Source organism: Schistocerca nitens, chromosome 6, assembly GCF_023898315.1.
Source record: "Schistocerca nitens isolate TAMUIC-IGC-003100 chromosome 6, iqSchNite1.1, whole genome shotgun sequence".
Taxonomy (NCBI): Eukaryota; Metazoa; Arthropoda; class Insecta; order Orthoptera; family Acrididae; genus Schistocerca; species Schistocerca nitens.
Window position 1 is genome coordinate 249,293,003 of NC_064619.1, and position 12,055 is coordinate 249,305,057.

Genomic DNA, 12,055 nt, shown 5'->3' on the forward strand with positions numbered 1-12,055 from the left:
TAAGCTTCCTTGCTCAGATTACTTCACCCTCTCCCTAAGTAACAGTCTTCCAACAAAGCAATTTACTTACTATATAATGGGATACCCCCAAATACTATGGCGGACCTCCTTTTGCCCAGCGTAGTGCAGCATCCCGAAGTGGTACGGGTCAACAAGTCGCTGGAAGTCCTCTGCAGAAATACTGAGCCGTGCTGCTTCTGTAGCCATCCATAATTGCCGAAGTTTTGCTGATGCAGGATTTTGTGCACGAACTGACCTCTGGATTACGTCCCGTAAACTTTCGATAGGATTCACTGAGGGCAATCTGGGTGGCCAAATCGGATTGTCCAGAATGTTATTCAAACCAATTGTGGCCCAGTGACATGGTGCATTGTCATGCATAAAAATTCCATTGTTTGGGAACTTGAAGTCTATGAATGGCTGCAAATGGTCTCTAATTGCATAGTGCCTTGTTGACAAATCGGGTCCACGGCTTCGTGGGGTCTGTGTTACATTCTAACTCCACAACTCATACAGACTGAAATTGGGACTCATCTGACCAGGTCACAGTTTTTCAGTCATCTAGGGTCCAAATGATATGACTGAGAGCTAAGAAAGTGGCTGTAGGTGAAGTCATGCCATTAGCCAACACACAAATCGATCGTCTGCTGCTGTAGCCAATTTCACTACACTGTCTCAACAGATACATTTGTCGTAGCTCCACACTGATCTGTGGTTATTTCACACAGTGTTGCTTCTCTGTTAATACTGACAACTCTAAACAAATGCTGCTGCTATTAGTTGTTAAGTGAAGGCTGTCGGCCACCACTGCATTGTCCGTAGTGACAGGTAATGCCTGAAATATGGTATCCTCAGCACACTCTTGACACTGTAGATCTCAGAATACTGAGTTCCCTATCATACTTCAGATAATGAGATATCAGCATGCAAGGGGATGACACAAAAGACAAACAGTGCCAGTCATTTTCGACAGTTCCATATGGGGTCACACATATTAAGAAACACTGACTTCATGCTCACTGATTCCGAATTGGATGCAAAAGACAATGCAGTTGTGTACTACATGTTAGCAAACAGGTCCAGATGCCACACACAGAGGCCTCAAAGTGTGAAGCAGGACTGATTTCCAGCTAGCAGCGAAGTTCAACCCTGCCAGCATCTCAGATGTTCAATATTCGACAATGGAAACTATTATCAGTGAGAAGTATACTCAATGAAGCTAAAATAAATTGTAAAAACTTGCCTGTATATAACTCTGTACAGTGGTTAGTAGTTCCCTTTGTCCATTTGCCTGTATTACATATGTACGTTCATCACTTCCAAACCTAAGGGTTTGAGTCGAACGATATAAACTGGTTCCTTTTCATGACATGCAGCCTGGATTACCGTTAGATGTTACTGTGTGTACTTTATTCTTAGTAATGAAACCAGACCTGATTGAAACAAGACAGGAACTTGTCTTTGGATGCAGTCACAGATAACAGAGATGGTGTGACGAATTTGACCTGGTTCACGAGCAGTTTCTCTGGCTGTAGACAGAGCTGATACCAATTCCCACATGGAGAATGGAAGATTGTACGCCACCTTATCACACAAGAAGACATGGAAGCTCTCAATTTCTACAGTCCTACAGAACATCTGAAACTCAGGAATATGACGAAGTGACAGTGAAACATTCTTCAGCTAAAAGCTTAGTCATGTCTTTAGGTGTGTCCACTAAGACCCCCATTTCTCAACAAGGTCACACGGGGAGTTGTATTGCACTTGCCAAACTTGTGTAGTGGAAGAGGACCAGTTACTGGAAGTCACAAATTCCTTCCAGGAGTGTGTGTTCCATTGTTTTATCATTTGCCACACTGTTGCCCTCACATGCCTGAAGGCATGAAGGTCTGTAGTTTGTTGTTGTTGTTGCTGTTGTGGTCTTCAGTCCTGAGACTGGTTTGATGCAGCTCTCCATGCTACTCTATACTGTGCAAGCTTCTTCATCTCTCAGTACCTACTGCAATCTACATCCTTCTGAATCTGTTTAGTGTATTCATCTCTTGGTCCCCCTCTACGATTTTTACCCTCCACGCTGCCCTCCAATACTAAATTGGTGATCCCTTGATGCCTCAACACATGTCCTACCAACCGATCCCTTCTTCTTGTCAAGTTGTGGCACAGACTTCTCTTCTCCCCAATTCTATTCAACACTTCCTCATTAGTTATGTGATCTACCCTTCTAATCTTCAGCATTCTTCTGTAGCACCACACTTCAAAAGCTTCTATTCTCTTCTTGTCCAAACTATTTATCGTCCATGTTTCACTTCCAAACATGGCTACACTCCATACAAATACTTTCAGAAACCACTTCCTGACACTTAAATCTCTACTTCGACAATCATCAGTTATTTTGCTCCCCAAATAGCAAAACTCCTTTACTACTTTAAGTCTCTCATTTCTTAATCTAATTCTCTCAGCATCACCCGACTTAATTCGACTACATTCCATTATCCTTGTTTTGTTTTTGTTGATGTTCATCTTATATCCTCCTTTCAAAACACTGTCCATTCCATTCAACTGCTCTTCCAAGTCCTTTGCTGTTTCTCACAGAATTACAATGTCATCGGCGAAACTCAAAGTTTTTATTTCTTCTCCATGGATTTTAATATCTACTCCGAATTTTTCTTTTGTTTCCTTCACTGCTTGCTCAATATACAGATTGAATAACATCGGGGAGAGACTACAACCATGTCTCACTCCCTTCCCAACCACTGCTTCCCTTTCATGTCCCTCGACTCTTATAACTGCCATCTGGTTTCTGTACAAATTGTAAATAGCCTTTCGCTCCCTGTATTTTACCCCTGCCACCTTCAGAATTTGAAAGAGAGTATTCCAGTCAACATTGTCAAACGCTTTCTCTAAGTCTACAAATGCTAGAAACATAGGTTTGCCTTTCCTTAATCTTTCTTCTAAGATAAGTCGTAGGGTCAATATTGCCTCACGTATTCCAACATTTCTACGGAATCCAAACTGATCTTCCCCAAGTTCGGCTTCTACTAGTTCTTCCATTTGTCTGTAAAGAATCCACGTTAGTATTTTGCAGCCGTGACTTATTAAACTGATAGTTCGGTAATTTGCACATTTGTCAACACCTGCTTTCTTTGGGATTGGAATTATTATATTCTTCTTGAAGTCTGAGGGTATTTCGCCCGTCTCATATATCTTGCTCACCAGATGGTAGAGTTTTGCCAGGACTGGCTCTCCCAAGGCTGTCAGTAGTTGTAATGGAATGTTGTCTGCTCCCGGGGCCTTGTTTCGACTCAGGTGTTTCAGTGCTCTGTCAAACTCTTCACGCATTATCATATCTCCCATTTCATCTTCATCTACAGCCTCTCCTATTTCCATAATATTGTCCTCAAGTACATCGCCCTTGTATAGACCCTCTATATACTCCTTCCACCTTTCTGCTTTCCCTTCTTTGCTTAGAACTGGGTTTCCATCCGAGTTTTGATATTCATACAAGTGGTCTCTTTTCTCTGAAGGTCTCTTAAATTTTCCTGTAGGCGCTATCTATCTTACCCCTAATGAGATAAGCTTCTACATCCTTACATTTGTCCTCTAACCATCCCTGCTTAGCCATTTTGCACTTCCTGTCGATCTCATTTTTGAGACGTATGTATTCCTTTTTGCCTGCTTCATTTACTGCATTTTTATATTTTCTCCTTTCATCAATTAAATTCAACGTATCTTCTGTTACCCAAGGATTTCTACCACCCTCGATTTTTACCTACTTGATCCTCTGCTGCCTTCACTGCTTCATCCCTCAAAGCTACCCATTCTTCTTCTACTGTATTTCTTTCCCCCATTCCTGTCAATTGTTCCCTTATGCTCTCCCTGAAACTCTGTACAACCTCTGGTTCTTTCAGTTTATCCAGGTCCCATCTCCTTAAATTCCCACCTTTTTGCAGTTTCTTCAGTTTTAATCTACAGGTCATAACCAATAGATTGTGGTCAGAATCCACATCTGCCCCTGGAAATGTCTTACAATTTAAAACCTGGTTCCTAAATCTCTGTCTTACCATTATATAATCTATCTGAAACTGTCAGTATCTCCAGGCTTCTTCCATGTATACAACCTTCTTTTATGATTCTTGAACCAAGTGTTAGCTATGATTAAGTTGTGCTCTGTGCAAAATTCTACCAGGCGGCTTCCTCTTTCATTTTTTACCCCCAATCCATATTCACCTACTATGTTCCCTTCTCCACCTTTTCCTACTGCCGAATTCCAGTCACCCATGGCTATTAAATTTTCGTCTCCCTTCTCAATCTGAAAAATTTCTTTTATTTCATCATACATTTCTTCAATTTCTTCGTCATCTGCAGAGCTAGTTGGAATATAAACTTGTACTACTGTAGTAGGCGTGGGCTTTGTATCCTTCTTGGCCACAGTAATGCGTTCACTATGCTGTTTGTAGTAACTTACCCGCATTCCTATTTTCCCATTCATTATTAAACCTACTCCTGCATTACCCCTATTTGATTTTGTGTTTATAACCCTGTAGTCACCTGACCGGAAGTCTTGTTCCTCCTTTCACTGTACTTCACTAATTCCCACTATATCTAACTTTAATCTATCCATTTCCCTTTTTAAATTTTCTAACCTACCTGCCCGATTAAGGGATCTGACATTCCACGCTCCGATCCGTAGAACGCCAGTTTTCTTTCTCCTGATAACGACATTCTCTTGAGTAGTCCCTGCGCGGAAATCCGAGTGGTGGACTATTTTACCTCCGGAATATTTTACCCAAGAGGACGCCATCATCATTTAACCATACAGTAAAGCTGCATGCCCTCGGGAAAAATTACGGCTGTAGTTTCCCCTTGCTTTCAGCTGTTCGCAGTACCAGCACAGCAAGGCCGTTTTGGTTAGTGTTACAGGGCCAGATCAGCCAATCATCCAGACTGTTGCCCTTGCAACTACTGAAAAGGCTGCTTCCCCTCTTCAGGAACCACACGTTTGTCTGGCCTCTCAACAGATACCCCTCCGTTGTGGTTGCACCTACGGTATCGCTGAGGCACGCAAGCCTCCCCACCAACGACAAGGTCCATGGTTCATGGCGGGGGGTAGTTTGTAGTTTGATGGTGTTTGAATTACTGTAAAGCTGCACACGTGGCTCCGATTGCCAAGTGACATTCTTCATTCCAGGCAGGGACAGGTCATTGTATGAGTTGGCTGCTAGACTGAGGAATGGAATCGGTGCTAGCTCCTTGAATCATAAAGGTGACATGGTCCACCACCTGGACACATGCCTGTTGTTCAAATATAGCCTGCTGACTATATCGCAACCATTTTGCACTTTGAAGCATCCACCTTTTTGGTCTTGGCCACTTCCCAATCAAATGAGGTTGTAATAGCTAGGAAGCAAAAACAAAGATCAATGGCTGACGATGACTGCTACGTGTTGCACAGGTTGTTTTGACTACATTGCGCAAGTTTCACTGGGAAACCCTTACACATCCCACAGCTGGTCCTAGTCTCACCCCAGGCAAATTTCCATATTTTGGGAGCCATGAAGAAACACATTCATGGCAGATGATTTGCTTTGGATGAAGAGGTGCACACCTGGATACAATCATAGTTCCATAGGCAACTGCAATCATTTTTCCATGAAGGCACTGACCACCTCTTCTCTTGGGATGAAATTATTAACAGTTATGGGTATTACTTTTGAAAAAATAAACAATTTACTTACTTTTTTTCATCTGTCTAATTTTCATTTGACTGCCAATGTCAGAAAAAAATACTCATTTTATAACACAGAGAATCTAAAACTCATTTTTCTAATAATTAAAAAAGCAAGAAGTCTTGAATAAATCATCATGATAATTTATAGATCAAAATAAACAGAAAGTTAATGTAACAAGACACTGATTATATTAATTACACCACGGTACTCACTGATCTGAAAGAAATACTCTACATAACTAATGATGAAATGAGCAACATACAATGAGCATATTAAAAAGATCCGAAACCTCAACTTACCAAGTAATCTTCTTCACAATAAACACGTCCGTGAACATTGTAGAATGCTTTCCCTCGAAGAGCACGACCACATGAGCAACAAATGAAACAGTTTGTATGGTACAGGTTGCCCATGGCTTGGCATGCTTGGCCTGCTCCAGTTACTTTTTCACCACATGTGTGACATATACCTACAAAATAGAAAGGCAAATTATGCACAGGAAACAAATTAAAATCTTTTCACAGTATAAGTGAAAAAGCTAGGTGAAGTTCGAGAAAGAGATTTCACAGAAAAAATGCTCAATTTGGTAACATGTATAATTTAAAACTTAGTTTTCAAATACTTAAAAAACAAAAACAGTTTTAAATAAATTTCTTTCTTTCTTGAGTCTTTGTTCCGTGTTAGGTGGGGTTGGCCTTGTTATTACGGATTTGGCATTGTTAATTGCAGAGGGTGGCCAGATGCCCTTCCTGCTGCCACCCCGGAGTAGTGTACTCCAGCTGTCTGCGTCTAGTGTAAATCATGAAAGAGTGTGAAAGTGTTTCAAATGTCTGAGGCGGAATGTGGGGACCAGCCCAGTGGGATGTGGAAAACTGCCCAAAATCCACATCCAGGCCAGCCGGCATACTAGCCCTCGTCATTAATCCGCCGGGCAGATTTGATCTGGGGACAGCGCACCTACATGAGTCCAGGAAGCAGCGCATTAGCGCTCTCGGCTACCCTGGCAGGTAATATTCTTAATCGTCATGACTATTTACAGATTAAAATAAATACAAGGCTAATGTAAAAAGACACTGAGTAGTTTATGCCCCCCCCCCCCTCTCTCTCTCTCTCTCTCTCTCTCTCTCTCTCTCTCTCTCTCTGTGTGTGTGTGTGTGTGTGTGTGTGTGTGTGTGTGTGTGTGTGTGTGTGTGTGTGTGTGTGTGTGTGTGTGTGTGTGTGTTAAAGCCCCTAAACACTACACTGAATGTTGTTAAGTTTCATGTCATCCTGTTTTAATTCCAAGGGTATACACATACAGGCACAATACATTAATCTCAAATGTGCACTTTCAATGCATACTCCATCAGAGAGACAGTCCATGTGAATTACAATCCTACAGTCAAAAGAAACCATCAGGGGAACACTGAACCAGTCACTGCTCCACTACACATACAAAATTAGATGTAAGTGGCAACCAACCTGCAAAAACCATTTTACAAACTTGCTGCCAGACATCCTAATAAGTTATCACAGTGATTTTTATTGCAACTCATTGACAGTGGCTGGAGAAAGAGTCAGAGTAGACAAGGGTTCTCCAGGGGTAATCCAATGGCAAAAAAATCAGCCCCACCCCACATTTGATCACTGCCAGCCCATCAAAGGTGAAGACAGTTACAGAGCAAAGAATGTCTTCAAGTTAGCAGATTCAAAATGTAAAAACAAGAAGGCCAAAAGTGTGATGGACATCAGTTGGACTGTCAAAAATAAAAATTAGAGGAGAACATTAAGTAAGACAGTATGTGGCTGTCCTTGGGGCTCAGCACGAGATGGGAATTATCCCACAGCTGTCCCACCCTCCTCCAGTGTGGTCAATGTGTTAAAGAGCACCCACTACTCAACAGAGAGCTACCTCCAAAATATGAAATAGTGTGCAGCACAAAGGAGATGAACTGCAAGTAAAAGAAATTAAAATGCAGTAAGAGAGAGATGAAGGAATGAGCACGTCAAGGGTAAGGGGTCCATCACACTAAGCTGCAGAAGTTTAGCTGGGAAAACCTTAAACATCCTCCATACAGTTCTGATCTAACCCCAGGCAATTTCCATATTTTTGGAGCCCTGAAGACATACATTCATGGCTCTTGATTTGCTTAGGATGAAGAAGTGAACACCAGGATGTAACTGTTGTTCTATACGCAACCATACAATCTGTCAAGGCTTGTATAGCTCTTTAATAGTCAAGCTGCTGCACAGAAACTATAAATCATAAGAACAATTTTCTTATATCAACTGAGAAGATACTAACTATGTCATTATTAGTTTGTGGAGCAGTGGGAGAATTGAGAAATAGTAAGGTGATACAGCATGCGGCACTCAAATATATAAGGTACCATGTAGAGATGAGAGATGCCGAGCAAACATTACTGGTGATCGTGTTTGGATGGTTGGTTGGGAGTTGGGAAGGGACTGAACAGCAACATCATCAGTCCCTTGATCTGGGGGTAGTTCATCTGGAGTTAATGATGTCCATGAAATACATGCTCTGATGATGAAAGTACTCAAGAGTAGCAAGGTCCCTTGACTGCCTGAAGCAATTCTCAGTCATTGCATGTCTTTATATGACTCGACCTAGCCAGGGGGAAAAGGGGTGGGGGTGGGGGTGGGGGAGGGTGGAAATGATGATAGGGGGACACCTTCACCTTGTTGTTGCTGCAGTAAAAAGGCACCTGGGTCACAAAGTGCGTTCAGCAAGAACCAACCCATCAGCACAAAGACAACTGCCAACTACCTCTTCGAGGCAACCAACGTGGCAGGCAGTCCATCTGGAGATGGCAAGGAAGCAACAGGATCATCAGGAAGTGGACATTCTCACAAAGATCGATATGTAGTGACCAATGCTGTGAAGCCACAAGAGTGGGGGAAGCGATCATTAGACCGATAACAAAAAAGGTGTCATGGGCAACACTGAAATGGATAGAAGTACCATCACTGACTAGACATTTTCATGGTTGATAAGAAGCTGGTTAATAGAAGGTCTCAACCAGACAAAGTTGCACACTTAAATCCCCAAGTTGGAGAGGACTGACACATCTAAGTTAACACATCTTATGTTGAAAGTTCATTCGAGCTCATCTTGACCCCAGAAGACAACAGGAAAGGAGCCCTGGAGACAATATTATTATGTTGAATACATATTAGACTAGTTCACAATCCAAATACCAATCTCATGGATAAAATGTGTGCCTATATATTCAACAAAGGAAGGAAGGGTAGTTAGGGTTGAACATAGCAAGCATTAGAGAGGAAGTATGAACTAGGTTGGACAAGGATGGATCTGGAAACTGTGCACTGCATATCTTGAAAGATCCATTCTAGCAAATGTTAATTTTGGAAAGCTGCAAGTCTGGATAGCCGTACAAGATATCAATGTAAGTACAATCTCTCAACCAGTGCGTCACTTTGTTTGACTCAATACATAACTCGCTGATCAGTCAAGTCATACAAATGGAGTAACAATGTAGCCTATTATGAATTGACAGCATTACTGAGCATCTTTTATGGGGAAAGCAAACAACAGGCTCAAGTTTACTAGTGAGATACTGGGAATAGCAATATGTTATGGAAGACACTGCTTACAAAATGTAACTTAACTATGCTGGAACAGAGATTGACTATGTTCAACCTGCATTAGGTTAGACTACACGGGGACATGGGAGAGTCACTGGATATCTCAAAGCTTCGCGAAGAAGATCATCTAAACAACAGAGGATCGTAAACTAAATATTTTGAGACAAGGAACTCACGATCTGAAGCATATATTTTGATGATCTCATGTCTTGAATGAACAATGTGTGCGAGGCATGTATTAGTAAATTGCTTACATCTTTGAATCGTTGTTGGATAATGCTACCTAGTAAAAGAACACGCAACTTACAGTGACAGTAGTTTCAGGATACAGAATTGTGTAATAAGAATTACACTTTATGTCAATTCTAGAACACCCTGCAGAGATATCCACAAAAATCTTGGTCTTTTGGCAACTACTTCACAATATTTACATTCATTTCTGACCTTTGTCCTTGCCATTATTTCTAAGACAAAAAGAGAAGAGACTATGGAATTCTTGGACAAAAAACAATCTCTACAAAAACTTCAAGGGGTTGATATTAGTAGTCAAACATGAGTACACATGTATTCAACAATCTACACTGGGGGACTTTAAGACAAAATCAAAGAACTTTATGCTGGGCAGCTTGTTCTACTCTTCAACAGAGTATGTTTACAGGAATTATTACAAGTAATTTTTAAGTTATTCTATAATTAGAATTAGCACTGTAATACAATATTATTTTTAATGTTCAATTATTTCATTGTACAGAACTGAAATAAAATGTACATCTTCGACTTGTCTCTACATCCCAGATACCACTACTGTGGTATCTCCAGAATACAATTTATGTTATTGTATGTGATGTGTCCATGGTAGATTTTTTTTGTATGGAGTTAAATGAAGTTAATGGTGTGAGAAACTATACTGGAATCTTTAGAGGGACTGGATGGGTAGGTTCTTCTGTCTATCTCGCTGTCCAAAAGACCAGAGTGACATTTCACAGAGAGCAACAAAATTTTTTGTGTCATTGTTGCACAAGCATTGGAACTGATGGTCTGCACTTTGATCAATTGCTATGAGCTTAATTTGTGCTGTAAGTTATTAACATTAATAAACAACTGAATATTCATTTCCAACCAATAGTTAATACTCTGTTTAGGATCCTTCACAATTACATAACTTTGAATCTAGAGGGTTCAAGTTGAGCTACGCAAAGAAGTAAAGTGTAAATGGTCACAAGTGAGCCTGATTGCAACGAAAAGTGTTACTATGTTTTCACGAGTGTTCTAAAGGAGAGTAGCTAATGGGGTAAAAATATTAACTGAAAAACGCTTTGAGAATTGTATATAATCATTTCGGAAATTTTCAAGATTCTGTTCTCTAAGCTGAATCTATGAAAAAATGTCCCATATTTATCATAAAGGAAGGGAAGATAAAATCTGACTAATAGCAGTTAGCGAGAGGTAAACAAGCAACCATTCTTGCAGCTTGTTGCATAAGAGTCCGAAAACGACATCATGTTGTACTACAATACAGAGTGCCAGTGAGCAACGATGTGTATCTGAGTATGGACTGAATTACAAAATCTCTGTATATCCGATAATATGATTAACCAACATTATGATATAACAAAAAATGTTAAGCAACTTTTGCAGATGTTCTGAAGATGGCAATCTAGCCAAAATAGAACCATCAGAAATGAGTGCAATTACTAATAATGTAATTACGGCACAACACAGAACAGGTGGTGATTGTGACAGCGACGATTAAGACCCCTTCTGGGTAAGTTTCAACAATAATCTTTCGGTTCGCTGACAAAGAGAGCAGAATAGGCAATCAAACGCAAAACGCTCTAACTGCCGGCACGGACACATCTTGTACTCGCCGCTACAAGAAATTTTCCGCTTCCGTAATGGCGACCCCAACATGGAGCCACTTATAAATACGCTGTCCCAGCCCACGACAAAACAACGGAACACCAACGTCGTCGAAATCTTTTTTGACGGCGCTAAGAAAAGACTGTCAAAAAGAAAATGCCGCCGCTTTTTCCGTCGCGCGCCTGCCAGTCCTGGTCGTAGGCTACGTTCCGCTCCCAGGTCGCCCTGCCGAAGTGCCCGATTTTCCTGGAATCCAGGCAGGAATCCTTGCCGTGGGCCGGATATCGACGTGCCAACCTGCTTCGTCAGACCTCGCCTTCATGGCGCCCGACATCCAGATGCTCACATTCATTCCCGTTTACTGTTCACAAAATTTCTCCCAAAGCCTCCGTAACCAGGTACAAGGAACGGGAGAGCTGTGCTTCCTTCGATTCAGTCATTATTTAGATATAAGGGGCAGTCAAATGAAAACCGAACACCCTCCATAACTGGACCATGAAATAGTTCAAAATGGTTCAAATGGCTCTGAGCACTATGGGACTCCACTGCTGTGGTCATCAGTCCCCTAGAACTTAGAACTATTTAAACCTAACTAACCTAAGGACATCACACACATCCATGCCCGAGGCAGGATTCGAACCTGCGACCGTAGCAGTCGCACGGTTCCGGACTGCGCGCCTAGAACCGCGAGACCACCGCGGCCGGCTGAAATACACTCCTGGAAATTGAAATAAGAACACCGTGAATTCATTGTCCCAGGAAGGGGAAACTTTATTGACACATTCCTGGGGTCAGATACATCACATGATCACACTGACAGAACCACAGGCACATAGACACAGGCAACAGAGCATGCACAA

General features: G+C 41.5%; 1 protein-coding gene across 1 annotated transcript in view; it reads right to left on the reverse strand.

The window, feature by feature from the left end:
* The window catches only part of LOC126263666 (LIM domain-containing protein jub), a 223,281-nt gene that overhangs the window by 33,595 nt on the left and 177,631 nt on the right, over positions 1 to 12,055 (reverse strand). Inside the window, exon 3 of the mRNA XM_049960773.1 lies at positions 6,029 to 6,198. Coding sequence (XP_049816730.1) covers positions 6,029 to 6,198 — 170 coding nt within the window. The remainder of the gene's footprint in view (positions 1 to 6,028; positions 6,199 to 12,055) is intronic.